This window comes from Myxine glutinosa, chromosome 14, assembly GCF_964187855.1.
Source record: "Myxine glutinosa chromosome 14, kmMyxGlut1.1, whole genome shotgun sequence".
In the NCBI taxonomy this organism is placed as follows: domain Eukaryota; kingdom Metazoa; phylum Chordata; class Myxini; order Myxiniformes; family Myxinidae; genus Myxine; species Myxine glutinosa.
In genome coordinates this window covers 78547414-78575257 of record NC_136274.1, presented here as the reverse complement: position 1 = coordinate 78575257, position 27844 = coordinate 78547414, and the positions used below count along the sequence as shown (strand labels likewise).

General features: G+C 44.1%; 1 protein-coding gene across 1 annotated transcript in view; it reads right to left on the bottom strand.

Moving 5' to 3' along the window:
* Positions 1-285: 285 nt before the first annotated feature.
* The window catches only part of LOC137439950 (14-3-3 protein epsilon), a 71084-nt gene continuing 43525 nt past the window's right edge, over positions 286-27844 (bottom strand). Inside the window, exons 3-6 of the mRNA XM_068136236.2 lie at positions 16363-16469; positions 15901-16107; positions 15658-15794; positions 286-1674 (exon numbers count right to left, since the gene is read on the bottom strand). Of these exons, the coding sequence (XP_067992337.1) occupies positions 1622-1674; positions 15658-15794; positions 15901-16107; positions 16363-16469 (504 nt within the window). The 3' untranslated portion in view covers positions 286-1621. The remainder of the gene's footprint in view (positions 1675-15657; positions 15795-15900; positions 16108-16362; positions 16470-27844) is intronic.

Sequence of the window (27844 nt, the reverse complement as noted above, 5' to 3'; positions counted from 1 at the left end):
GGGCCAAGTCGCATGTTAGCACCAAGGTTCGGTGTGCCTGGTGATGAAAGCCATAGTTTCCTAACATTCTCATATTTTAAGTAAAAGTATAGAATGTGCACAACGTTTGTTGCATCACAACTAAACCCGGATATTAATTTCGTTTTGCAGAAAGCTGTCATTTCCTACTTGACATTTAAGAATCCGATATCACAATCTAATTGCTGCAATCAAACTCCCCCATTTGAATAATTAGTGAGTTAGTGAGTAAGGCATTGGTTAAATCACCCACAATGGAGTCTACTATCATTTTAACGACTTGCACCTTCTCCAGTCAAAAGTTTTAATAGGGTTCAGTGTACACAAGGGTGAAAAGCAAGCACAGATTTAAACAGCAGGAAAAGCCAAACATTTCACAACAGCAAATACACAAAAGTATTACCAAGCTCCTTTAAAACTGTAAATCTTGATTACACGGCCATTACATCGCCGAACTTTTCAAGTATATTGTATTGATCGAGCATGGGGGGGGGGAGAGAATTGCCATCACTGGCATAACTGCCAATCTAACATGCACAGCACAAAGGGGAGAAAAAAATTCTAATATTAACAATATATAATCATGAGTGCCAATGCATTTGCCTTCTGCATCCATATACACGCGGCAGAGGCATTGCATCCGCCATTCGACAAATACTGATTTATTTCCAACCACAAAGGCCTAAATATCACAAATTGTGTCATTTATCAGTCAGAAGCCCTATTATTACAAAGGAGGGGGAGTTGAAGGCAGCAGTATAGCACACGTTTGAAGAAGATCTTGATGTAGTTTTATTTATTTATTATTCCCGGTCATTGGCCCACAAGCAATTTATGGAGTAAAAATTAATTTAACATGGGGTTTATGGTCTTTGTTAAAGAACCCTAAGTCAGGCATTTGCAGGTCTGAATAATGCAATTTCCACCTTGATAAAGTAATGTAATTCAAAAAAAAAAAAAATTAAATGATAACACCACCAAATCAATTTGCATTTCGAGGCAAATAAAGAGCAGGTGTCATATGTTGCCAAATAGATCAACAGTGACAGTGCAGGTAGCAAGAAACCGAAACGTGTGGTAGACTGCAAACTGCTTACTTCGATCAACACACAAACTGATCCGAATGATTAACAGCTAAATTGGGATTTTCTTTTTGGAAGAGTATAGAAATGCAAAAGGGACAAGGGAATTAGACGTGGGTGGAAGGATGGAGTTAGCGAATAAAAATGACACGTACAGGCAGAAGAGGAGGCCGAAAGAGATGGAGAAAGAAAAGAAAAAATCACTGATGGACAAAATAAGTGAAACAGTTGCACAAATAGAATGACAAATAATGGACAATACTGTATTGTAAATGGGTGTTGCTGATAAGAAGATACAGCATACCAATAACAGTTGTCGTACAGGCAAGGCGAGTGCAAGCCACATTTCCCTGTGGCGCATGTGGTTATGGGGAAAAAAAAAAAAAAAGGAGACTGGGAAGGGTTGTTGGTAAAGAGTTTAAGGAAGCAAGTAAGAATGTCTAGACCCTGACGCATCCTTCCAGCAAAACAAGGGTTGGCTGGGCACGGCTCATCTCTCCAAGGCATAGTCCGGTAGATATTCAGTTACCCTCCACCTCTTCATCCGGCAATACTTCCTTCGGCTCTTCGTCTCCTGCACACATGGCCATAAAGGAGAGCCCCCAAAAAATGTAATCAAGCATATCCTTCCAACTCCCCACCCCAACAAAAAGTCATCCTTTACCTTTGGGGTGACAGGTTGGGTGAGAGCTGTCAAGCTACCCAAAACACACGCGACATCGTCATTACTGCGGGACGCATAAGGCTGCACAGCATATTTCTGCACCAATTCGCCACGCAACATAAGCGGCGAGCCTGCCGCCACAGCAATGGCTCCACAAAATAGCACTGCATTGGCCAGCCAAACAATGGCCAGCAAAGCGATCACAGGGCGGAGAACCAAGCAATTGGGAACACAATTTCATTGCAATTGGAAGTCTAATTTCTATTTTATTTGTTCCTGATGCAAGTGTAGGTGACAAGGCATTTGACTGTAAAGGTGGTGAGCTATACGTTTGAGAGAGGGATGGGGTAGGGGAGGGGCAGTCACTCAAATTTTCTTACAAAGTAAAAACAAATAAATCCGAAGGGCAGTCAATAGATTTTTAAAATGCAATTGATAATTCCAGCACAGAATTATCCGGTCTGCGTTGGCGGTGCAGAGAAATAAGAACATGAATGAAATGGTTGGAGTTATTCATCATAAAAGGTCACAAAATGCTGACGTTTGGCCTTTACCCATTGGAGACTTTAGCCGGTGTGTACCCCGGTTTAGAAAAGGTACACCGTATCCCCACGTGTCATAAGAGGCGACTAAAAGGGTTGGCGTCAGGAAGGGCATCCGGCCATAAAAACATTGCCTCAAAAAGGGAACCATGACAATTACAACAACATATGGGCAGGGTACAGCCCGAAGTACCCCGTGGGAGACCCCACTCCCTCTCGTCAAAACTCAAGGTGGGGAACCCGATCGAAGCAAGGGTGGAAATCACTCCATTTATGATGACGAAACGTCTGATGCCCGACGTGGAGATCGGTTTCTGAGGTTTGGGACATGGAATGTAGGGACAATGACAGGGAGATCAGGAGAAGTGGTGGAAGTATTGGTCAAAACAAAAGTGGCCATATGTTGTGTGCAGGAGACGAGATGGAAGGGAAGTGGTGTGAGAATGGTGAAGGGTAAGCAGGGACAGAAATACAAGTTTGTGTGGCGAGGGTGCCCAGAAGGTGTGCATGGTGTTGGTGTCCTGTTTTCTGAGGAGTTTGTAGACAGTGTGGTGAGTATGACGAGAGTGAGTGAAAGGTTGATGACGGTGAAAATGATGATTGGAAAGCTCTTGGTGAACCTCATCTCGGGATATGCTCCGCAGGTTGGTCGGAGCGATGAAGAGAAGGAAAAGTTCTGGTGTGCAATAGAGAAGCTGATATGGAAAATGTGAAAGATGAGGAAGTTGTTGTGGTAGGAGGAGACCTAAATGGACATGTGGGAAGGAGTATGGATGGTTTTGAGGGAGTTCATGGGGGTTACGGATATGGTGTGAGAAATGGAGAAGGTGAAAGGATTTTGGAGTTTGCTGATTTGTAATACTCAGTTCCAGAAAGAGGATAATAAGCTTGTTACATACACGTCAGGTGGGTCGACGACAACCGTTGACTACCTGATGGTGTGTAGGCGAGATAGGGGGCACCTCCGGGACACAAAGGTGATCCCGGGGGAGGAGGCTGTTTTACAGCACCACTTGGTTGTCTGCGACATAAGGGTGAAAGGTGCGAGGAGAGCTCGGTGGGTGAAGTACCAACCGGGAATGAAGGTGTGGAGGTTGAAAGAGGTGACAGTGAGGGAGGCATTAAAAGAGAGGATGAGTATGGTAGAGGATGATGTGGTTGAGCTTGAAAGTGGTTGGATGTCAATGAAAGATAGTCTGTTGGGAGCCGTTGGTGAGGTATGTGGATGGACAAAAGGACCACCGAGGCACTCGGAAACATGGTGGTGGGATGATGAAGTTGGAAAGAGGATTGCCGAGAAGAGGAAGAAGTTCAAGGAGTGGCAGAAGGCGAAGGGTACGGGAGCAGAAAAAGCAGAGCATGAAAGTTGTAAGGCAGCCAATAAAGCTGCAAAGAAAGAGGTAGCAAAGGTGCAGGAGGCATGAAGGAAAATGTTCGGAGAACGCTTGGATTCGGAAGAGGGTCAGAGAGCAGTATTCAGGATTGCAAAGCAGATAGCGAAAGAGAGGTGTGATGTGATGGGGGTGAGTTGCTTGAAGGATGAAGTGGGACAAATCGTTGTGGACCCAGATGGAATTAAAGGAAGATTGAAGAGATATATGGAAATGTTGTTGAATGCAGAGAATGAATGGGATGGCAACATAGAGAGTAACCCAGTTTTAGGACCGGCAGAGAAGATAACTGAGAAGGAAGTTGAGGAAGCGATAAAAGCAATGAAGAGTAGAAAAGCGGGAGGGCCGACGGGAGTTGTGGGAGATATGTTGAAGGCAGCAGGAAGTTGGGGTGTGAAGAGAATGACAGAAATCTGTAATCTGATGGTGAAAGAAGGCCGCATTCCAGTGGATTGGGAACCGAGTACCGTCGTCCCTCTATACAAGGGGAAAGGTGACCCTCTGGACTGAGGCTCGAATCGAGCGATAAAGTTATTGGAGCATGGAATGAAGGTATTGGAAAGGGTGTTGGAGAGGAGGATAAGGAAGAAAGTGAAGATTGACGAAATGCAGTTTGGATTTATGCCAGGAAGAGGAACGACAGACGCGCTTTTTATTGTGAGGCAGTTGCAAGAGAAGTATATGGAGAAGAGGAAGAAGTTGTTTCTTGTGTTTGTTGATCTGGAGAAAGCATTCAATAGGGTTCCACGCGAAGTAGTGACATGGGCATTGTGGAAGTTAGGAGTGGAGGAATGGTTGATCAGAGTAGTGATGGCAATGCACGAAAGAGCGCGCACAGCTGTAAGGACGAAGGACGGGAACAGTGGTGAGTTTGAGGTGAAGGTGGGAGTGCATCAGGGGTCGGTACTAAGTCCACTACTATTTGTAGCTGTGATGGAGGTGCTGGCTCGGAACATAAAGGAGGGTTTGCCGTGGGAGTTGTTGTATGCAGATGATCTCGTGTTGATTGGGGAGAGTGTGGATGGACTGAACGAGAAAATGGACAAGTGGAAGGAATGTATGGAGACAAAAGGTCTGAAGGTGAATATCGGAAAGACGAAGGTGATGGCAAGTGGTAAAGCATGTGGTGAGGTGGAAAGAACTGGGAAGTGGCCCTGTGCTGTGTGCAGGAAGGGTGTCGGAGTGAACTCCATTCAATGTACAATGTGCGCTGAGTGGGTTCATCAAAAATGTAGTGGTTTGGCAGGCTCATTAACGAGTGTGGCAGCTACATTCAAGTGTAAGGTGTGCACAGAGGGAGCTGCAGATGGAGGAAATGTTGAGTTGGATCTTGGAGACGGCATGAAGCTGGAAGGTGTGAAAACATTTTGCTACCTTGGAGACATGCTGAATGGAGAAGGTGGAGCGGACTCGGAAACGGTTGCTCGAGTGAGATGTGTATGGAAGAAGTTTCGGGAACTGAGTGGAGTGCTGACGAGGAGGGGAGTGTCGTTGAAGCTGAAGGGAAAGGTGTATGCTGCATGTGTGAGAAGTGTTATGATTTATGAGAGCGAGATATGGGTAATGAACATAGAGCAGCAACGAAGGCTGGAAAGGGTGGAAATGCAAATGGTTCGGTGGATGTGCGGAGTATCGTTGCGAGAGAGGAAGAAAAATGATGAATTGCGGAACATGATGGGAATAGAGCCTGTGATGGATGCTGTGAAGAGAAACAGGTTGAGATGGTTTGGTCATGTGTTGAGGAAGGATGAAAGTGACTGGTTGAGAAGAGTGATGGAAATGAATGTAGAAGGAAGTAGAGGACGGGGAAGACCGAGAAAGACTTGGCTAAAGATGGTGGAAGAAGAAATGCGGTCAAGGGGGCTAACAAGGGGAGATGCAGAAAATAGGGCAAAATGGAGGAGATTGTTATGGGGACCGCAAGGCTAACTCCCGCTAATTAGCAGGGAAAATGGCCTTAAAATGCCTGTTGGAGCAAAAGACTGTGGGGAACAATTTCACACAAGAAACACAGCTTTTTTCTCCAACAGATTTTAATGTAGTTGCTCACAAACCGATCAAATAATTACAATTAATGAGGAGGAAGGACTACCTTTTAGGGTATAGTTCAGTGAAAGTTCTTCACACTTGTAAAACAACTGCTAATATTCTGAATGTACAAAGTTGACTGCATTGGATGAGAGAGAAAAAAAAAAAGCCTGGCATGGAATTTTTTTAAATTTCCAGGATACCCATGTGGCAAAAATATCCTCGGAACCACCAAACGAAACTAAATGCTGCAATAAAATTGCGTCCCACCATACAGCACACAAATACGAACAGAAGCCAATTGAACTTCAAGCAAAAATAACGAGAAAGCAGCGTGCTTACAAACATCTTGTGCCATGCACCAGTGATGTTACAGGTGTCAAAATAAGGAATGTAAATTAGGATTTGAGACAGATGACTCACAGATACAGAAGAGGTAATGTCGACAGATCAAATCCAGTTAGGAATCTATGAATATTTCAGAAATGGAGTAAATAAATAAAAAAGTCAACTTGAGAAAAGGCACCTGTTACGAATCACGTGCTTAACGTTTTAACCACTGGGGAAGCTGTATTGATACGAGGGTCAATCAAAAGGTCATTACATTTCACATCGTAGGCATACTGTAGTTAACTTAAACTTTTTTTCCAGGAGTTAAGGATTTGCACAGGTGTTCCAGGACTTTCCAGTACTGGAAAATGCTTTTCCATTTTTCCAGGAATTTTAAGGAGTTTCAAGGTCTGGGCGAACCCTGTTAAGACAATTTTGCCTAACTAGCAGATACATGGAATGGACTTGGTAGAATTGTGGTTACAGCAGCTGATCCAAGTCTGGGAGGTCGGCAGTTGGATTCAGACCCTGGCTCAGTTGTATCAAAGTACATGCTGCTTACTTGATTAACTCAGCATTTAAAGGATAGAGCACACACAAATCTCATGTGCCGGCATTGCATATATTGAAAGGAAAAGGGGGTTGGGTGGGGAGGGTGGGGCATGGGGGGGGGGGGGGGGGGGGATGAGTGGTTGATTTCTGCTTTAAACACTCTACTGGCTGCAGGGGCATGGCTCCACCACTAGATGGAGTCAGGGTATCCCAGTATGCTTCCGAGTTGAAAGAAAAAAGCCTGCCTATATGAAGGACTCGGTGACGGGAAATGCAAACAAAAATCCCCTCATCTCTCTCTCTTCCCTCTCTCTCCCCTAACTACTCCCGCTCCCACTCCCACTCTCCTCTCACCACTCACTTCTCTCTTCCCCAGTCTCTCCCACTCCCCTGTCACTCTACCCTCCTCCCTCATTCCCCTCTCCCTATTCCTACCCTCCCTTCTTTACATGTTTGTATCTATCCTTTTTAAACGGTTTCAATTTCATTTTCAGTTTCAGTTTTTTCTTTCTGGTTTCACGATTCAGTTATTGTTATTTGATATCTGATGTACCATATTCGTTAGAGCGTCGGTGCTGCTGAAGCAGCTTCCTCAGTAAGGGTAATACGGGGTGGTTTGCCATTGCCTTCCCAGCAGTAGCGCAGACAGGAATTTGTAATTTGTTCAGGATGCCGTTGATAGCTCGTCTACTTTTCGTGAAGGACACCGCAGGGATCTTTAAAGTCCATAAACTAAAGTCGAAAGACGGGACGCCCAGTTTAACGGCGATCAATCAAAGACATGGACGGCACACAATGATGATTCAAGCAGTCTGTGAAACACCAGGATGATGGTTTATAGCTGGGCCGAGATTCAAACCCAGGCTAGACAGCTTAGACGAGAGTGTGGGTACTTTGAGGTCATCCTGTCAGCCAAGGTCGTATCTTAATGCACTGTTAATAATAATCAAACTGTGATTCCATGTTGTATTTATACATTGAAAATGTGTGATAAAAGTAGAATCCAAATCCAAAAAGATTGCTACCGATGTCCCTGGATGGTGTAAAATAAAGTCAGACGTACAATAATTACCTTTACAAGAGTGCAAAAATGAATTTTGGAGACAATTTAGCTCACGTCTCGTGGAGCCTATCATTTCATTATTTAATGAAATTAAATAATGAAATGATTGCCCTTATTCAATCGATCAATCAGAAAGTTTATTTTTTTTGTGATGATGTATTTTTTTTCGTGTCTACCCCGTTATGCACGAAACATCCCAACAAAAGTGAAAAGAAACCCGCATCGCTCGAAACTTGATTATGTGTAACTCGGGTCCCGTTTGTTGTGATCGCAAAGCAGTCACTCGCTGGTAGACGCCCCACTCGTTTACGGATGATGGCAGAACTTGTTTTCGTGTCCGTGTCCTCCGGTGCTATGTTATGCACGAACCCAGCGTGTGAAGTGCACTCTCGTATTAATTTTAGTGAAAACGAAGCATGTAGCAGGTCTGATTCCTCAAACATATACAGAACAACATAATACAGCAAACCTACTGTTTCCTGAAACGTTATTTTTTCACTCAGGTGTAACACTTAGTTTACCCAGTATTGTAGCCACTAGGGCATTGCCCGTACGTGGGTGCCCGTTCCTTGCCCAAAAAAAAAAAAAACGCTACCCGTACGCTCTACCCCGCCCGTACGCCCGTAAACAAAAAAAACAACGCTCTTCGCTTCCGCCCTTCGCTCTGACTGAATTGGGAGAAATAATGCACATAAGAAATCGAATTACGTACCGTAATGGCGGTCAGCTCGTAACGCGCTCAGCTCCGCTCGTCTCACATCGGCCACGCCTACGCAACAAAGCGTTCTGTGATTGGCTGCCGGAAGTGAAGTCGTCACTGTCCGGAAGTTCGCAAATCGCAGTTACGATGAATCGTTTTAATTTAATCGCAGTTTGAATTCGTTTTAAAACATAGTTTAACGGCAACATAGTTTTCCAACGTGAAATAAATGAATACGCTGTCAAATGTGCCGTCCGAGGCAGAGTCTGATCGCCACGTTCGGCACACGTGATAGCTCGCTGCTCTCTGATTGGTTGAAGCGTTTTTTGGACATAGCTCGGTAAGTACTTGTCCGATTAATTTAAAACCTTGAAAAGGCACATCCTCGGGTCCCCAGCAATATACCTGGCAAGTTTCAAGTATATCGGACCCGTGGTTGTCGAGAAACAGCGGTCACAGACAAACACACAGACACACAGACACACAGACACACAGAGATTGCTGGAATTATAGATAGATGCACATATCTATATATCGATCTATCTATATGATCCACCCGGGTTGCCCCGTGATTTTAAATCATTTTACATAATTAATTAATTAATCTATTTTAGGGGGAGTGTAACCCGGGTTCGTGTGATAGGAAAATCCTTTGTGACACATTTACTTTGTTCGGTTTTAATTTATTACAGAAATAGATGCGTCAGATATTAATGCCACAACCTGCACAAAGACAACAAAATGGGGGAGACAACACAACAACAACACAAGTCTAGGTGTGCCTAGACTCAAAACCCTGGCAGGTGCTACCACATTATTAGACCACAATGGGTGATGGGTGGTGTATCTGTAAGAAAACTGTGAAATTATCTTGAAAGCCTAAGTGTGACATCCAATTTCAGTTTCAGGGTACAGATCCCGCCTGTCAGTGGGATACAAAACGTAATTTGTGAACAATCTCATCTGTATTTCGAGGATTTGCGAAAGTATGGCTTTGTTGCTGCGTTGAACTTGCTGGGACAAAGTGATCTTTCTAAATATCTGGATTAATTTTTAGCTGTGCAAGATCACATGACCCCCATTGTCTTGGGCCACGTGACCCACCATGATCAGAGCAAGGCTGCACCAGCTGACTCTTATTTCCAAATATTTCCATACAGTTTTGTGATTTTTCCTGGTATGCTGGTAATATCAATGAGTGAGTCAGTGGTTAGAAAGAGCATTACAACACACACAACATGTAGAACTAATACATACTAATATATATATTGGTGCTGTGGATTCTGGATGTGGAGTTGTTGTTGTTGTTGTTCGCACTGGCTGGGGGTGGGGGTATGTACGCAATACGCATCCCGGTGCAGTTGCTGCATGTGTACGTGCCCCTGCTGGCCCACCTTAGCTGACCGTATCGAGGTTGAAGGGCCGAAACGGGATGATGCTGAGGACCTCGACCGAGGACCCGGTCAGTGCAGCACACTTGTGACCAGGTGTGTTTTGAACTTTTATATATATATATATATATATATATATATATATATATATATATATATATATATATATATATATATATATATATATATATATATATATATATATATATATATATAAAGGTGCACAGTGGGGTAAAAAAAAAAAAATTGTTGTTTTTCATGTCAGTGTTCTTTGAAGTATATATTTTCAGAATCAAACTGTTTTGATTGGTACTTATTTCCAAAGAAATAAGTTTAAATAACTTGAAAACTAATCATCCAAATTGAATAAAATTTGGCATTAATAATCATCTTAACATGTTGGATGAATTAATGATGGCTTTTTAAGATACCCCTACTACAAATTGAGTTATGAAAAAAATCCTTGTATTTTTCTTTAAAAACAAAGAAAAAATATTTTGTGTAATTATCATTACAATTTACTGAAAAGCCATCACTGGTCTCTTTGGATATACCCATACTAACTACCAACAACAACAACAACATGCATTTTAAGGCCATTTTCCCTGCTAGAGCGGAAATCCCTGCCATGACAATCTTCTCCATTTTGCCCTATTTTCTGCATCTCTCCTTGTTGACCCCTTTGCCCGCATTTCTTCTTCCACCATCTTTAGCCAAGTCTTTCTCGGTCTTCCCCGTCCTCTACTTCCTTCTACATTAACTTCCATCACTCTTCTCAACCAGTCACTTTCATCCTTCCTCAATACATGACCAAACCATCTCAACCTGTTCCTCTTCACAGCATCAATCACAGGCAATATTCCCATCATCTTTCGCAATTCATCATTTGTCTTCACCCATACTAACTACCCAAAGGGGTAAATGACAGATTGACTGAGGCAGTTAGCAGTAGTTCCAGTTTCAATTATGTCAACCAAAAAAACATATTTTTGTATGTGTCTAGAAAATTTAAGCTGACATGTTTATTTGTATCCGAAATTCACTTGTGTCTGTATTTTTGGATTCCTCATACTCTAAGCTTTCTAGCAGTATATGGTTTGTGGGGGGTAGCTCCACTGGAAAGACTGATAATTTCAATTTATTGATGGCACGTGAAACGTGCTATTTTACCCCACCTTGCACCTTAATATACAGTGCATTCAGAAAGTATTCAGACCCCTTCACTTTTTTCACATTTTTTTATGTTGCAGCCGAATGCTGAAATAGTTCAAATTCATTTTTTCCCTCATCAATCTACACTCAATACCCCATAATGAAAAAGAGAAAACAGGATTTTCGAAAGTTTTGCAAATTTATTAAAAAGAAAAAAACTGAAACATCACATTGACATAAGTATTCAGACCCTTTGCTATGACACTTGAAATTTCACTCAGGTGCCTCCCATTTCTCTTGATCATCTTTGAGATGTTTCTACACCTTGATTGGAGTCCACCTGTGGTAAATTCAATTGATTGGACATGATTTGGAAAGGCACACACCTGTCTATATAAGGTCTCACAGCTGACAATGCATATCAGAGCAAAAACCAAGCCATGAGGTCGAAGGGACTGCCTGCATAGCTCAGAGACAGGACTGTGTCGTGGCACAGATCTGGGGAAGCCCACAAAAAAAAAAATTCTGCTGCATTGAAGGTTCCCAAGAGCACAGTGGCCTCCATAATTCTTAAATGGAAGAAGTTTAGAACAACCGGGACTCTTCCTAGAGCTGGCCACCCGGCCAAACTGAGCAATCGGGGGAGAAGGGCCTTGGTAAGAGAGGTGACCAAGAACCCGATGGTCACTCTGGCTGAGCTCCAGAGATCCTGTGTGGAGATGGTTGTCCTTCTGGAAGTTTCTCCCATCACTGCAACACTCCACCGATCTGGGCTTTATGGCAGAGTGGCCAGAGGGAAGCCTCTCCTCGGTGAAAGACACATGAAAGCCCGCTTGGAGTTTGCAAAAAAGCACCTAAAGGACTCTCAGACTGTGAGAAACAAGATTCTGTGGTCTGATGAAACCAAGATTGAACTGTTTGGCCTCAATTCTCAGTCATGTCTGGAGGAAACCAGGCACCGTTTATCACCTGCCCAATACCATCCCAACGGTGAAGCATGGTGGTGGCAGCATCATGCTGTGGGGGTGTTGCTCATCAGCAGGGACTGGGGGACTGGTCAGCGTTGAGGGAACAATGAATTGAGCAAAGTACAGAGATATCCTCAATGAAAACCTGAAACAGAGCGCTCAGGACCTCAGACTGGGCCGAAGGTTCACCTTCCAACAGGACAATGACCCGAAGCACACAGCCAAGACAACGCAGGAGTGGCTTAGGGACAACTCTGTGAAGGTCCTTGAGAGGCCCAGCCAGAGCCCTGACTTGAACCCAATCGAACATCTCTGGAGAGACCTGAAAATGGCTGTCCACCAACGGTCCCCATCCAACCTAACAGAGTTTGAGAGGATCTGCAGAGAAGAATGGCAGAAAATCCCCAAATCCAGGTGTGCAAAGCTCGTCGCGTAATTCCCAAGAAGACTCGAGGCTGTAATCGCTGCCAAAGATGCTTCAACTAAGTACTGAGTTAAGGGTCTGAATGCTTATGTCAATGTGATATTTCAGTTTTTTATTTTTAATAAATTTGCAAAACTTTCTAAAATCCTGTTTTATCTTTGTCATTATGGGGGTATTGAGTGTAGATTGATGATGGGAAAAAATGAATTTGAACTATTTCAGCATAAGGCTGCAACATAACAAAATGTGAAAAAAGTGAAGGGGTCTGAATACTTTCTGAATGCACTGCATATGTGTGTGTGTGTGTGTGTGTGTGTGCGTGTGCGTGTGCGTGTGTGTGTGTGTGTGTGTGTGTGTGTGTGTGTGTGTGTGTGTGTGTGTGCGTGTGTGATCAAGTGGATTGTGAAAGCTTTAAATACTGTATTTGATCAAGTGGATTGTGCTTGTATTCTGCAAACAGCTAAATAAATAAAGTAAAGAAAAAATAATTTGATCAGAATGAGCTCTTTATGTAACAGTTTAAAGGTATAATAATTTTTGATATAAAAATGTTAAGTTATAAAATGAAGCTCTTGTTTACATTGAGTTACTAGGCAACGCTAAAAGACCGACTTGTGATTTCAAGTCGAAGACAAATGTTGATGGGCGGAACTAACATACAAAACGAAGTCAAAATAAACAATGATTGTCCTCTTCTCGTCGCTGTTCAATCGTTGCGCATCGTTAACAACAGAGCCAATTCGGGTTATCAGCATGTTCAATTGGTATCTTTTCATTTTGATACGTTGATTGAATTTAGATGAATAACGCTTCACGTAATAGGCTGCAAGAGAGATAGAAATTATGTATCTGATCTGGGTTCAATTCAAGAGCAGATGATAAACAGTACAGTACAGATGTACAGTACAGTACAGTGCAGTACCACAGTCATTTTGCACACTTTTACTAGTTGATAAATCTTTTACTGGGTCGACCAAACACTGCTCTGAAGCATCAACTCCGTTTCCAAAACACCTAAGTTCTGTCTCATCGTAACTCTCCCCTTGACTGTTCCAAAGGGTCCAAGGAAGCTTCGTTTGCCCAGCTAAGTGTCTTCACTCATTTTTTCCTTGACATCCCTGGGAATGTTATTTCACCACCAGAGCAACGCAAAATCGCAAGAAACCACCTTTAGAGGCCATTTTTCCCCGCAAGCGGGGGTTGGCCTTTTTCGGGAACCGTGGTTGTTGTTGTTTTTCGGTCCCCTTTTTGAAGCAATGTTTTACGGCCGGATGCCCTTCCTGACGCCAACCCTTTTTGCCGCCTTTAACGACAAGCAGGGAATTACCAGTGAGCTGGTACTCAATTTGCCGACCTCCGAAGGATGACAGGCTGAGTCAACCCCCCTGGCGTTAATTCAGCGATCGACCGGGATTCGAACCCAGGATCCTCGGATCCTAAGCCGGCACCCTAGCCGCTAGCCCAACACCAGGGACTCCCAACACCAGGGACAACGCAAAATCGCAAGGAATAATAAAATAGTTTTTCATGCTTTGGATTAATCGGTTTACGCAATGTCATCTGTATAATCAAGGATTTTTGAACGTATGGCCTATTATCTTGTTTCCACTTGCCATGACAAAGCTATATGTATTTATTTCCGGGTTTGACTGTATATGCAAACACTCAATACTTAAAATATGCAATGCAACACTTCCCACAGTAGCCTACACCATCTGTAAATGATAAATGTTTATGACTTCTCACCATTCACTGTACATCAATGACACATACCCACAGGTACTCCTCAAATCATATAGTCATCTAAATGAGAAACACTCGCTACCTCAGAGAGCAATTGTGCCCATTCAGGATCACGTGGTGTCCCATTGTCCGCACGTGACCCTCTGAGCAGAGCAAAGCAACACGGCAGATTTTTGTTTACGGATATTTTCATTTACGGACATTTACTGACAGTTTTGTGATCTTTCGGGGATTTTTTTTTTTTTAATACATCGTCAGGGCTCGTGGAAGAGATAGGACACAGAACATATCAGGACACAACACAACAAAGGGAACAGCAGGAGAAAAGGAAATTCCACCAACAGGGGTGGGGGTGGTTTAACAGGGGTAGAACATATCATGGTTTTGCATTGGGGACGATCTGAGATGGTGGTGAACAGCTATCTTGAAGACCTGAAGGGAACAATGAGATCGACGAGAATGTGGAAGTTCATTCCACAGGCATGAAAAAAAAAAAGAGGAACGAATGGGCAGTGAGTCTGGAATTTGAGATTTTCATGAGAAGGAGGTTTCTGGCAGACCACATGCACCCTGTAGAAACCTGGGTGGAGAGAAGGGGTGAGCAGATCCCCGAAAGAGCAAGAGGGTGCAACATCAGAAAGGAGGCGGTATAAGACAGAGACCACCAACCTGTCTGCGATGTGAAAGTGACAAGCCCATAGATTCAGCTTTAATCGCAGGAGATGCCAATGATTTTGAGGAAGGTGTGAGGCAGGGGCACTAGCCCAGAGGAGAAAGCAGTACTCCGTCAAGCTGTGAATGAAGGCCGAGTAGATGGATAAGGGTTCATGTATGCCAAGAAAGGACTGACTGCATGACGGTGGATGCCCAGTTAGCGATTGGCTTTGGAAGCGAACTCGGTAGTGTGGTTTGTCCAAGAAAAATCCATGGCTGACAGTGAAGCAAGCACAAAGGTTTGAGGGCAACTCAAGAGGATTGTTGAGAAAGTAGATGGGAGGGTTTTGTCAGGCGGTTCTATGGGAGAGGGAGAGGGAGAGGGAGAGGGAGAGGGAGAGGGAGAGGGAGAGGGAGAGGGAGATTTGTCAGGATTGGATGACGTATTCCAAGTGTTTGATCAGCTCATGATTTTATCAAGGTCTGCAGAGAGGGAAGAGGCTGCTGCCTGCCTATCTGAAGGATGAGGGATGTCACGGCAGATGGTGAAGTCTTCAGCATATAAATAAAGAGGATTTTCTTGAGAGTCAGAGAGATCCTTGATGAATATTAGGAATAGGATGGGGCCTAGAACACTGTCTGGGGATACTCCGGCCTTAACAGGAAGAGGAGATGAAAGGATCCCATTGAGAGTCACGTATTGGCTATGAGAGTAGAGGAAGTGAGTAAGCTATGAGTGGAGTTGGCATTGGATGCCATAGGCAGAGGATTTAGAGAGCAAAGTGGGGTGTCAGAGATATGTGTGGAGAGCCAGCCCTGAGGTCATGTCTGATATTGATGACCTCCATCCATTGTGGTTCTCTCTTTAACCACCTTCCCCTGAGGACAAACAGTTTTATCACTCAATTCATTTATTTATGTATCTTCCAGCTATGCTTCCCTCAAGCAAACCTACCTTCTCCCTGCATGTCCGAAGTCCACAGTGTCAGGTTATCCCTCAAAAGTTGCATGATCAGTGTTGAGTCCTTGTAGCTTTCATCACTCAATGTGTCCAACTCTGCCACTGCATCATCAAATGCTGTCTTGGCAAGCCTGAATGAAGGACAAATTCATGACATAAAGAGAAGGAAGGAAGGTTTGACAACAAAGATGGATCTGTATAAAGAGAGCAACATTCGCTGTTCAGGTAACACCCCACCTGCAGGCACGGTCGGGTGAGTTGAGGATCTCATAGAAGAAAACAGAAAAATTGAGGGCAAGGCCAAGACGAATGGGATGAGTTGACGCCAAACCCTTGGTTGCAATTTCACTTGCTACTTTGTATGCACCGAGACTGTTCTCTGCAGCCTCCTTACGGTCATTCCCCGTGGTGAACTCAGCAAGGTAACGGTGGTAATCACCCTGCCTGTATCAAAAACAAAAAACATGTATCGTGCCAAGAAATTCAAAAAAAAGGCCCATACACAAAATGAAGAATGGCCAGCCTGAAGGGCAGCAAAAACCACAGCGTTTGCAAAGTGCAAAATCAAATGTCAACTGTTAAGAAAAGTTATCATTCAAGCTGAAGACAAAACATGCTTGTTTATATAACATCTTGAGAGTAGAATCCAAATTTAAGGTTCCAAAGGAGAGTCCAGTAGTTACGCTGTTATGTACTCACATTTTGTTGTAAAACACCTTGGATTCACCAGAAGTAGCAATCTTCAGCAGGTTATGTTCCAGAACACTAAGAATATCTCCACAGATGGCTTGGAGCTCCTTCTCCACCTGCAACGTGCACGTGGAATATATGTTGGCATGTGCCTACTAGCAAACCAAAGCGGCATGATTGTAAGCACAAATTAATTTTGTCAGGCGTGGTAGTATGATATGGGGTAATCAATTACATATGCAAAATAGTAGAGGTTCTACTTTTTAGGTACAGGTGTCAAGGCCCATGAAAGAACAGTTGGCAAACGGTCAACAAAGTGAGGAAAAGAGACACAGCTGCATAATATATAATAGCACCAGGTAAGGAGTGGTAAGTTTAATGAAGACAGAGTCTCACTGGATGTACAGTCACGTGAAAAAGTAAGTACACCCCATGTAAAGTTTTGACTTTTTCAAAATATTTAAACATACAGCTATTTGATCTTCATTTTTTTTTTTTTGTTTTGTATACAAGATCGAGGCTCGTGAAAGAGCTAACATTAATCACACAGAAAGACAAACCGACACATAAAACATATAACATGGGGAGCGATAGACAAGATGGGGCGAGAGGGGGAGGAACACAAACACAACATCTGAGAGCAGGGACATCGAGAGATCTGTGGGAGGGAGAGGGCTTTGGGGGGGAGGCATGGGAAGGTGGGGGGGGTGGGAGAGGTATAAAACATATGGACACTGCCGGGACTTCCAGGAAAGAAGTTGGAATTTCAAACAAGGTGGATCTGGGGTGAATTAGTGGGGGTAGAAAAGATCAAGGTTTTGGATGGGGAAAGATAAGAGATGGTGGTGAACAGCTGTTTTAAAGACCTGGAGGGAGGAGTGGGATTGAAGTGAGTGTGGGAGTTTGTTCCAGCGGCGGGAGAAAAGAGGAATGAAAGAGTGAAGGTGAGCAGAGAGCCGAGATTTTGGCAGTTTAACCATCAGAGGGTTGCTGGCAGATCTTGTGCGACCTGTAGGAATATTTGGGGGACAAAGCACAGAGAGAGCTGGGGGAGCAAGGCCGGAGAGGAGTCGGTAGAAGACAGAAAGACCACCTACCTGTCTGCGGTGAGTGAGTGAAAGGCCCTCGGAGATAGCTTCCTCACGGGAGATTCCAACAATTCTGAAAGCTTTGGTTTCAACAGCGTGAAGCCGAGCTAGGTGTGAGGCAGGAGCACCGGCCCATAGGGGAGAACAGTATTCCATTGAGCTGCGGATGAAAGCCTTGTATGTGGTGAGGAGCTCAGGTGTTCCGAGGAAGGACTTCGCACGACGGCGAATGCCCAGTCGGCGACTGGCTTTGGAGGCCAGCTTGGAAATGTGGTTTTCCCAAGAAAGATCATGGCAGATAGTGAGACCCAAAAGCTTGAGTGACAGAACTTCTTGGAGAGGATTGTTGAGAAAGTAGATGGGAGGGTTGTCCAGTCGATCTTTTCGGAGAGACATAGTAGAGCGTGAGATTTGTCAGGATTGAAAGACATGTTCCACTTGTTTGACCAGTCTGTGATTTTGTCCAGGTCTTCAGAGAGTAACAATCAATACTGGAATCAATTGTTTCAACAATATTGATAGATAAAGGTGATATAATACAACAAATATCATGAAACATTTACATTTTGTAGTCCATTGTATAATTTAAATAAACATAAATGCAAATTTCGCATGTGGAAAAAGTAAGTACACCCTTGTGCTCTAATAGGTGGTATTGCCCCCTTTGGCAGAAACAACCTCAAGTAAGCATTTCTTATAACTGTCTACGAGTCTCTGACATTGACTGGGAGAAATTTTTGCCCACTCCTCCATGCAGAATTCTTTCAGCTGTGTGATGTTTGAGGGGTTTCTTGCATGCACAGCTCGTTTCAAATCCCCCCACAACATCTCGATGGGATTTAGATCCCGGCTTTGACTTGGCCATTCCAGAACCCTCCATTTCTTTCTTTTCAGCCATTCCTTGGTGGATTTACTGGTATGTTTATGGTCATTGTCATGTTGCAAGGTCCACCTTCGGTTGAGCTTCAACTTTTCCGACAGATGAATGAATGAATGAATGAATGGATCGTTTTAAGGCCATTTTCCCCGCTAGAGCAGGGGTTAGCCCCCGCTATGGAAGAATTCATAGTGGATTCTATGATGGTGAGCTTCCCAGGCCCTGATGCAGCAAAGCTGCCCCAAACCATAATATTTCCACCACCATGCTTTACAGTTGGTATCAGGTTCTTGTGGTCAAATGCTGTCTTTGGTTTTTGCCAAACATGTCTTCTGGTACTGTGGCCAAATAGCTCTACCTTTGACTCATCTCTCCAGAGCACATTGTTCCAGAAGTGCTGGTCTTTGCCTAGGTGTTCAATGGCAAACTTTAGTCTTGCCCTGATGTTCTTTCTGGACAGCAAAGGTTTCCTCCTGGCACACCTACCATGCAGATCAAATTTGTGCAGCCTCTTTCTAATGGTAGACTAGTGCACTTTGACATCAACAGTGGCAAGAGCTACCTGTAGGTCCCGTGATGACATTCTGGGGTTCTTCGAGACTTCTTTCAGCATCTTGCAGTCTGCTCTCAGGCTGAAATTGCTGGGGTGGCCTGGCCTGAACAAGTTGGCAGTTGTTTGGAATCTTCTCCACTTGTAGATGATCTTCCGGACAGTCGAATGATTGATTTCAAATTGTTTGGAGATCTTTTAAAATCCCTTCCCAGACTCGTAGGCATCTGTAACCTTCTTTCTGAAGGCCTCAGTGAGCTCTTTTGATCTAGGCATGGTGACACCGCACACTTCAACAACAAAGAGCAAACCAAACGAAATGTCTGAGGTTTAAATAAGACAGGTTCCTCCAAGATCCTCTCTGACGATGTTCTAATCATTTGCACCTGAGCTGGTGCACCTGATTCAAATTTTAGGTATTTGAAGTAGTTATAAATGTAGGGGTGTACTTACTTTTTCCACATGCGAAATTTGCATTTATGTTTATTTAAATTATACAATGGACTACAAAATGTAAATGTTTCATGATGTTTGTTATATTATATCACCTTCATCTCTCAATATAGTTGAAATGAAGATCAAATAGCTGTATGTTGAAATATGTTGAAAAAGTCAAAACTTTACATGGGGTGTACTTACTTTTTCACGTGACTGTATAAAAGCTCAGATGTAGAATGGGTGAGACCATGATTGAAGTGGTGGTGGGCAGCAAACTTGAAGGGCTGGAGGGAAGAATATTAGAGATTCAGGAAGACAATGCCCACCTCAATTTTTATATACAGAGGAGCGAGAACACAGAACAAACAAGAAAAAGAGCAATCAGAGATTGCAAACCCTCGCCAAGATGTATTTTCAGTGGTTTTTAAGGCTTTTGTGTTAAAACAAATATGGCGGCCGAACCACTTGACCGATGACATCATTATTTTTTTCCTCCACCAGTTTATGCCAACATGGCGCTCAATAAATTTCATTTTGATAGGATGAAGTTTTGTACTTGTCGGATTATGACGTCATAATGGAGGCACCTATGACATCATCATTAACATATTTTATTCCCTATGGAGAGTTCTTTACAATGAGCGATTTCTCAATTTTTTTCTAATCAGCGCTTTCCGAGATAGATGTGCAAAGTTTTTCGGTTTTTCCAATATGGCGGCCGAACCACGTGACCTATGACATCATAGTTATCCATAAAAAATTATACAGGTGGAGTTGCACCTATGGTGAAAATTTCCTGGTCAATCGGACCAACGGTTTGCAGAGAAAATCATATTTATTCTGTCCGGACAAACAGACAAACAGACAAAGGACTCAAATGCAATACCCTCTCCTCTGGCGAGGGTAATTAGGACGCAACATCACAAAAGGAAGAGCAGAAAGATAAGGCGTGAAAATGCCAACAGCAGGGCCGAGGGAGAAAATGGACGGAGATGGACAAACAAGGGAAACAGTCTCGTTTTGTCCCAATCTTCTTTTGCTTTTGGAAATATCCCTCGACTTGGTGAGAGCAACAATGGAAGGGTTTCTGGAAGCACACACCCAACCTGGAGCAACAGCAGATCAGTAGAGGGGCAAAGGGAAGGAGGAACAAGCCAAGAAGAGAGGGGGTAAAAGACTAAATGCCACAAACCTGCCTGTGCTGACTGTGAAGCAGACAATGAGACAGCCTCTTGTCATGAGCTTCCTGTGGCGCTGAGGGCCTTGGACATCATAGCAGAGGGGGGAGTGTTATGTTTGGAATTCACGTTATAATTCACATGTAATTACTTCCGGGTTCATTACTTCCGGGTCATTCGCCTAGCAGGCTGACCTGAGTCGGTCGTCCTGTGTATTTGATTGATTCTGTTGGATTTAGCGTGTGCTGTCATGTTGTGCTTTGTGTGAATGATTGTGATGGATCCCTGTTTTGTTTCCTGGCTTATGGCGGCATGTCTGCCCGTGAGATTTGCAGTACTTTGGTTTTTACTCGCCACCAAGTTGAAAATTTCAAACTAAGTACCCGCCATGTTTTTTCGTTGAGCCTCACGCGGCCCCGGTGTGCGCCTCTCAACAAGACAGTCCTTTTCCCCGTCTCGCCCCATCGCCCGCCCTATCGCCCGCCCCATCGCACGTCCCATCGTCCGCCCCATCGCACGTCCCATCGCCCGGCCCATCGCACGCCCCACCTCTGCACGCACCGCTGCATGTACCGAGCTCGACTATCCGCTCTAACCCCTCTATCCCGAGGCCTATTCGCTACACTCGGCAAAAACTTTTGTCTTTAAACAACACCACTCGATTGCCTCCTGGACTCGTGTCAGGCCTCAGAGAACTTGAAATCGGCGTTGGTCTCCCGAGAAAACGCACAAAGCGAGGCGGGAGGAGAAAGCAGAGAAAAATCCTGATTGTGATTTCTCTTCGCGACCAGCGACGGCCCGGCCCACATTTTAATAATTCCTGCGAAAAAGTGTCCCCTGTCAACTTCAATAACCTCATCTATCCCTGTAGAACATACACAGCACCAAAACAACACCGTTCTGACCTGTATCTCGCCTTATTCGACGCTCAATCTGTGAGTAGTCCTGAAAAGCGAACCGAAATTACCTCTTTTATTCAAGATAATGATATCGACGTGCTTTTTCTGACCGAAACTTGGCTCCGACCCAGTGGCGACGAAGCGAGGTGTGCTGATCCCACCCCACCTGGATACACCCTGCAGTCATTTCCTCGCTCCTCCAGGGGTGGGGGCATGGCTGTTATTTACAGAGACAACCTCTCTCCCTTTGTCGCCTTCACCACGACTTTTTCGTTCGACCATTCATCCTACGAGCTAGCCCATGTCACCTTTACTCTGTCAGAAAACACTCTTCATTTCTTCTGCCTCTACCGACCTCCACCTAATCGGAAAAACAAGCTTACTGACTATGTTCGTGACCCAGCTTCCTAATCTGTTCGACCACTGCAATACTCTTCCTCGTTTCGTCTTGATTCTTGGAGATTTCAACGTCCACTACGACCAACCACAACATCCTCTCACTTCAAAGATCATTGACCTCCTTTCTACTTTTAGTCTGTCTCAGTCTGTCTCCCAACCTACACACGTTAAAGGACACATCCTGGATTGGTTAGTGCACAGATGCGATGATCAGTTGGTGCAGTCCACGTCAGTGACCTGTGCTATCACCTCAGACCACTTCTGTGTCACCAGCCACCTGAGTATTGCTGTTCCTTGTCTTCAGCCCACCTTCATCACTGCCCGCAACATTCGTGCCATCGACCGTTCCGCCTTTAAAGAGGACCTTCACACCCGTCTCTCTGGCCGTTCCTATGTCACTGCAGAAGACCTCGACTGTTGCCTCCGCACAGCGTTGGACTGTCATGCTCCAGCGACACGGCGCGCCGTTCCCAGACGCAGGAGTACTCCGTGGTTCAGCGCAGTCAGCGACGAAGTCAGGGCTGCCAAAAAGGAACGACGACGTGCCGAGAAACAGTGGCTGAAGACTGGCCTCACAGTCCATAAACAGTTGTATAACATAGCTAAAAGACTAGTCATAAAAATCATTCTGAAAGCAAAAACGTCATATATTTCTGATCGGATTACTAGGAGCTCCTCCTGCAAGCAACTGTTCAGCATTACCAACCGCCTGTTTGCCACCAAAAATAAATCCGTTCTTCCCACTGTGTTTCCTCAAAACGAACTACCCCAACGCTTCCTGCATTTCTTTCACAATAAAATTCAGTCAATAAGAAACAATCTTGACAAGCAGTCACTCCTTTCCTTCGATGATGCTGAACACTGCTTTCACGGACGACCTCTTAGTTCGTTTACTCCTGTTACTGAGGAAATTGTCAAATGTACAATCCTCAAGTCAAACACAAAAACACGTGATCTTGACCCCCTTCCCACCGATTTGTTCGAGTGTTTGGACACCCTCCTCCCATTTATTACTGCAGTTATCAATGATTCTCTGACTACGGGTTCATTTCCGCTTCGCTTTAAGCAAGCTCTTGTTAAACCACTTCTTAAAAAGCCCACCCTTGACCTTAACGACATGAAAAATTACCATCCTATCTCCAACCTGTCTTTCCTGTCAAAGATCACAGAAAGAATTGTGCTATCACAGATGAATGACCATCTAGTTTCAAATAATCTTTTCAATTCTCGCCAGTCAGCATATAGACCAGGCCATAGCACCGAGACCGCTCTCCTAAGAATAACCAATGATCTTCTGACCTCTCGACTGTGGTAAGGTTTCCGTTCTTGCTCTTTTGGACTTGTCTGCCGCCTTTGACACGATTGACCATAGTGTCTTAATTCGTCGTCTTGAAATCACATTTGGTATAACTGGTACTCCACATTCTTGGCTGATGTCCTATCTTACTGATAGAGTGCAAACAGTTGTTGTCAATGGCCAGAAATCAGCCCCTTCTCCACTTTCCTTTGGTGTTCCCCAGGGCTCAGTCCTGGGACCTATCCTCTTTCTTTTGTACACTCAGCCTCTATTTGATCTTGTTGCCAGACATTCAGTTGATCACCACGCCTTTGCGGACGACAATCAGCTGTACAAAGGAAGCACGATTCAACAAATCATGCCCACTGTTGAAATGTTAGAAGGCTGTATTGCCGACGTGAAGGCGTGGATGACCCAAAACAAACTTCAGCTGAACGATGCTAAAACAGAGTCTATGATTGTAAGATCGCACAGATGTCCTCTACAATGTTCACTTCCTACCACTATTCATGTTGGTGAAACCGATGTAAACTTTGTTTCGTCGGCCAAGAACATTGGTGTGGTTTTCGACTGTAACATGACATTTTCCAAGCAAGTACTTCAAACTTGCAAATCAGCATACTTTCAGCTGCAAAAGATCGCATCCATTCGCCACTTTCTTACTCCTCAAGCTGCTCTAACTCTGGTCTGTGCCCTTGTCCTCTCAAGGCTAGACTATTGTAATTCTTTGTATGCTGGCTGCCCTCAGTTTCTCTTGGATAAGTTACAAAAGGTTCAAAACTCTGCCGCTCGTCTTGTCTGTAAGGCGAAGAAGTCTGACCATGTTACTCCACTTCTTGAATCATTACACTGGCTGCCTGTCTCTGCTCGTGTGCAATACAAAATTTGCACACTATGCTATAAATCATTGTGTGGAACGGGACCTCACTATCTCTCCGATTTGCTCACTCTCTATGAACCTCGGCGACGGCTTCGTTCAAGCGACGACTCTATGACCTTAGAGCCGCCGCGCACCAGCACCAAGTCGTTTGGTGAGAAATCCTTTTCCTTTGCTGCACCTATGCTCTGGAATGACTTGCCTTCCTCTGTTCGACATGTTGACTCTCTTCCTGCCTTTAAAACCTCCCTCAAAACCTATCTGTTTCACAAGTCTTTCAAAGTCCAAGTCCTGTTTTCCCTTTGGTTTGAGGTGGGACAGAGATCGAGAGTATGTCTGTGTACATGTGCGGGGGGAGGGAGGGGAGGAGGAAGGGGAGTACACATCTGTGGGTTTTGAATGGGGAGGGAGAGGAATAGGGCAAGAGTGAAGGTGTGTCTGTGTGTGTGTATGTTTGTGTGTGTGTGTGCGGTGTGTGTGCGTTCGCATGATAATGTAAAGCGCCATGAGGGTAGTTTACTCTGCTTGATGGGGCTATATAAGACTCCTTTATTATTATTATTATTATTATTAATGTATGGAATTCACACGTTATAATTCATATGTTGGGGAATGGCAGTGACGTCATGGGAAAACGGCAGTGATGTCATGGGAAACGGAAGTGACGTCATGGGAAGCGGAAGTGACGGTTGGTTTTGAGAGTGAGGAGCTGAGCAGACACGGGGTTTGCAGGCCTAATTGGCATGGTTTGCTGTGTTGCAAATTTCTGATTAAACCGTTGATGTTACAAGCAAGTACGGTTTCGCGTGATTGCTGGATACAACAGGGAGGTTAAATAAAAATGAGGCGGCAGTACCAGCCCATCCATATATGGGAACCATTATTATAATGGCACTTCAGATGAAAGCCTTGAACACCTTTGTGGTAAGGAAAGACTTGGCACTGCAAAACGTTCCAAAGCTGGTGGCTGGCATTCGAGAAGCTGGTGACTCCAAGCTGGTAACTTGGAGACATTATCTTCACAAAATAGTGAGGCCCCAATGCTTCACTGACTGCACCTGTCACAGGAATCCATTTTTGTACACAAATGTTTATGGAGGGATAAAGCAAGACTACAGGTCTTTCCTGAACTAAAAGACAAGTTCCAGGTAGATGATGTTTTCATATTTTTCTCCACTTTAGCAGAGAGGGATGCCACTGCATCCTGCCTGATGGAGGTCTGAGGAACAGTAGAGTAATTTGCAAAATGACACAATCGATTTTCCGATGATGAAGAGGTCTCATGATCATGATCTCATGATCAAGAACAGGCCTACTGAAGCTAATCTCGAGGGATACCAGCCTCTAAAAATCTCCAAACAATATTCCCCTTTTAATTCTTCCCAACTCACCCTTCCTATTCTGTTATGTGATAAAAGCAATGTACCCAAAGGTCATCCTCCCCCATCAAAGCCCCTTTATTCATAACATGTGAGGAGGAAACATGTCAAACAGTATGGGCTCCGTCCCTTGTGGCTCTGTTATTATAGTTACGTGGCTGAGCAAAATGAAGGGGACCCTCTGGATAAGAGCAGCAAATTTTGAGGGGCACTTCCCAAGATAATTACATTTCTGCTAGGAGTCATCGAATCTGAACTATTGGAGGTTATCAGGTGACACTTTCAATTTTTTGGATTGTTGTGGACAGATCTGGACGAAATGTGGCAGAGAGGTAGTGTATGTGACAAGGACGAAATGATTAGATTTTGGTGAAGATCCGGATACTATAATTTTTTAAAGTGATATTTCACCATTGAGCGATAGAGCTAAAACCGATACATAGCACATCTCAAAACGTTATGGACAGATTTGGAAGAAACTTGTTGGACCGGTTGGGTGTGTGACAAGGACGAATCGATTAGGTTTTGGTGAAGATCTGAATATGGATTCGGATATGATAATTATTTAATTTTCAAGTGATTCTTCACCATTGAGAGATTGGGCGAAAAGCGATATACAACATGATATTTAAAAAAGTTATGGACGAGTTATGACTAAACTAGGTGAATGAGTTGGTAAGGTTACAAGAACAAGCCGATTAGATTTTGGTTCAGGTCCGAATCCAGAACCGGCCTATCAATGAGATACAAAAGAAACTGTTCAGCCTGGCGGAGGGAGGTATGCGCTCGACCGAGTGCCGTTCTAGTTACTGCCAAGATATTGAACTTTGAAGCCATTAAAGTGTCAAGAAAAAACACCGAGGAGGATTCAGGGCACAGGAGCAATAGTCATAGGGGGAAGCACTGGTTTAGAAAGGTGGCATAACATTAGCTTTAAAGGTGATGGAATGTGTCGTTTTTTTTGTTTTGTTTTTACATATGTACACAAATATTGCACGCGCACACACACACACACACACACACACACACACACACACACACACACACACACACACACACACACACACACACACACACACACACACACACACACACACACACACACACACACACACACACTTTGAGACCTGGGAGGGCTCCGTTCCACCTTCTGAAACCCACATATGAAGATAACCAAGAAGGATGCTACTGCCAAGTCATACAAGTGACGTGTCAGCAAATACAAAAAGATGCATAAAATGTTTTACACAATGTCAATGTTCAGCTATATTTTTGTGTCTATTTTTTTACCCTCGCCAGAGGAGAGGGTATTGCATTTGGGTCCGTCCGTTTGTCCGCACAGAACGTGAGTATGCTTTTCTCTGCAACAGTTGGTCCGATTGACACGAAACATTCACTATAGGAGCGCCTCCCACTGTATAATTTTTAATGATAATTATAACATCACAGGTCATGTGGTAATATGGGCACCATATTGGAACAACTTTGCACCTCTATATCTCCGAAACCGCTCCATGGAAAAAAATTGAAACATGTCTCATTGTCAAGTACTCCCCATGGGAAACAACATATGTTCATGATGATGTCATCGGTGCCTTCATTATGACGTCATAATTATAAAAGTAGAAGGCTTGATCCGAACAGTTTGAAATTTCTTGAGCGTGATCTACACAAACATTGTATAAAAACCATCTTTAGAGGCCATTTTTCCCCACAGAGCTGGGTTGGCCTTTTTCGGGCGCCGTGGTCCCCTTTTTGAAGTTATGTTTTACAGCCGGATGCCCTTCCTGCCGCCAACCCTGTTAGTCACCTCTTGCGACAAGCAGGGAATTACCAGTGAACTGGTACTCAATTTGCCGACCTCGGAAGGATGACAGGCTGAGTCAACCTCCCTGGCATTAATTCAGTGATCAACCGGGATTCAAACCCAGAATCCTAGTATCCCAAGCCGGCACCCTAACCACTAAGCCAACACCAGGCCTGTATGTGAGAATTAAATTGATGATGTCATCGGTCACGTGGTTCGGCAGCCATGTTGGATTGAACTTAAATCTACGTCGTCAATAAACCACCCAAACACAGCATCTATTAAACACCATACAAAATACACCACACAAACACGTCCTGGCGAGGGTCTGCAATCTCCGATTGCTCTTTCTTGCTCACATTTGCAACTGCACAGCTCAGTGCGTCTCCAGTGAGACTTCCTCATCATAGAAGGGTGGAATGATTTGTGTGAGAGTGGGTTGCAGGTCATCCAAGAGAGAGACATCTTGCAGAGATGCATAGTAGGCTGACCATGCGTTGTCGTCTCCTTTTTCGAGATAAGGAGAAGTGTCTGCTGCAATCAACGCTTTTGCTGCAAATTGTCAGCCAGGCAACGAATGACTTTTCTCTGTGTTTGCAGAAGGCATTGTTATTGCATCACTGCAGCATCCCATGTTTGACTTGGTGGGTGAATGAAACAAGCCGATTCCTATACCATGGAAGGAACCTTTGGCCATTGTGC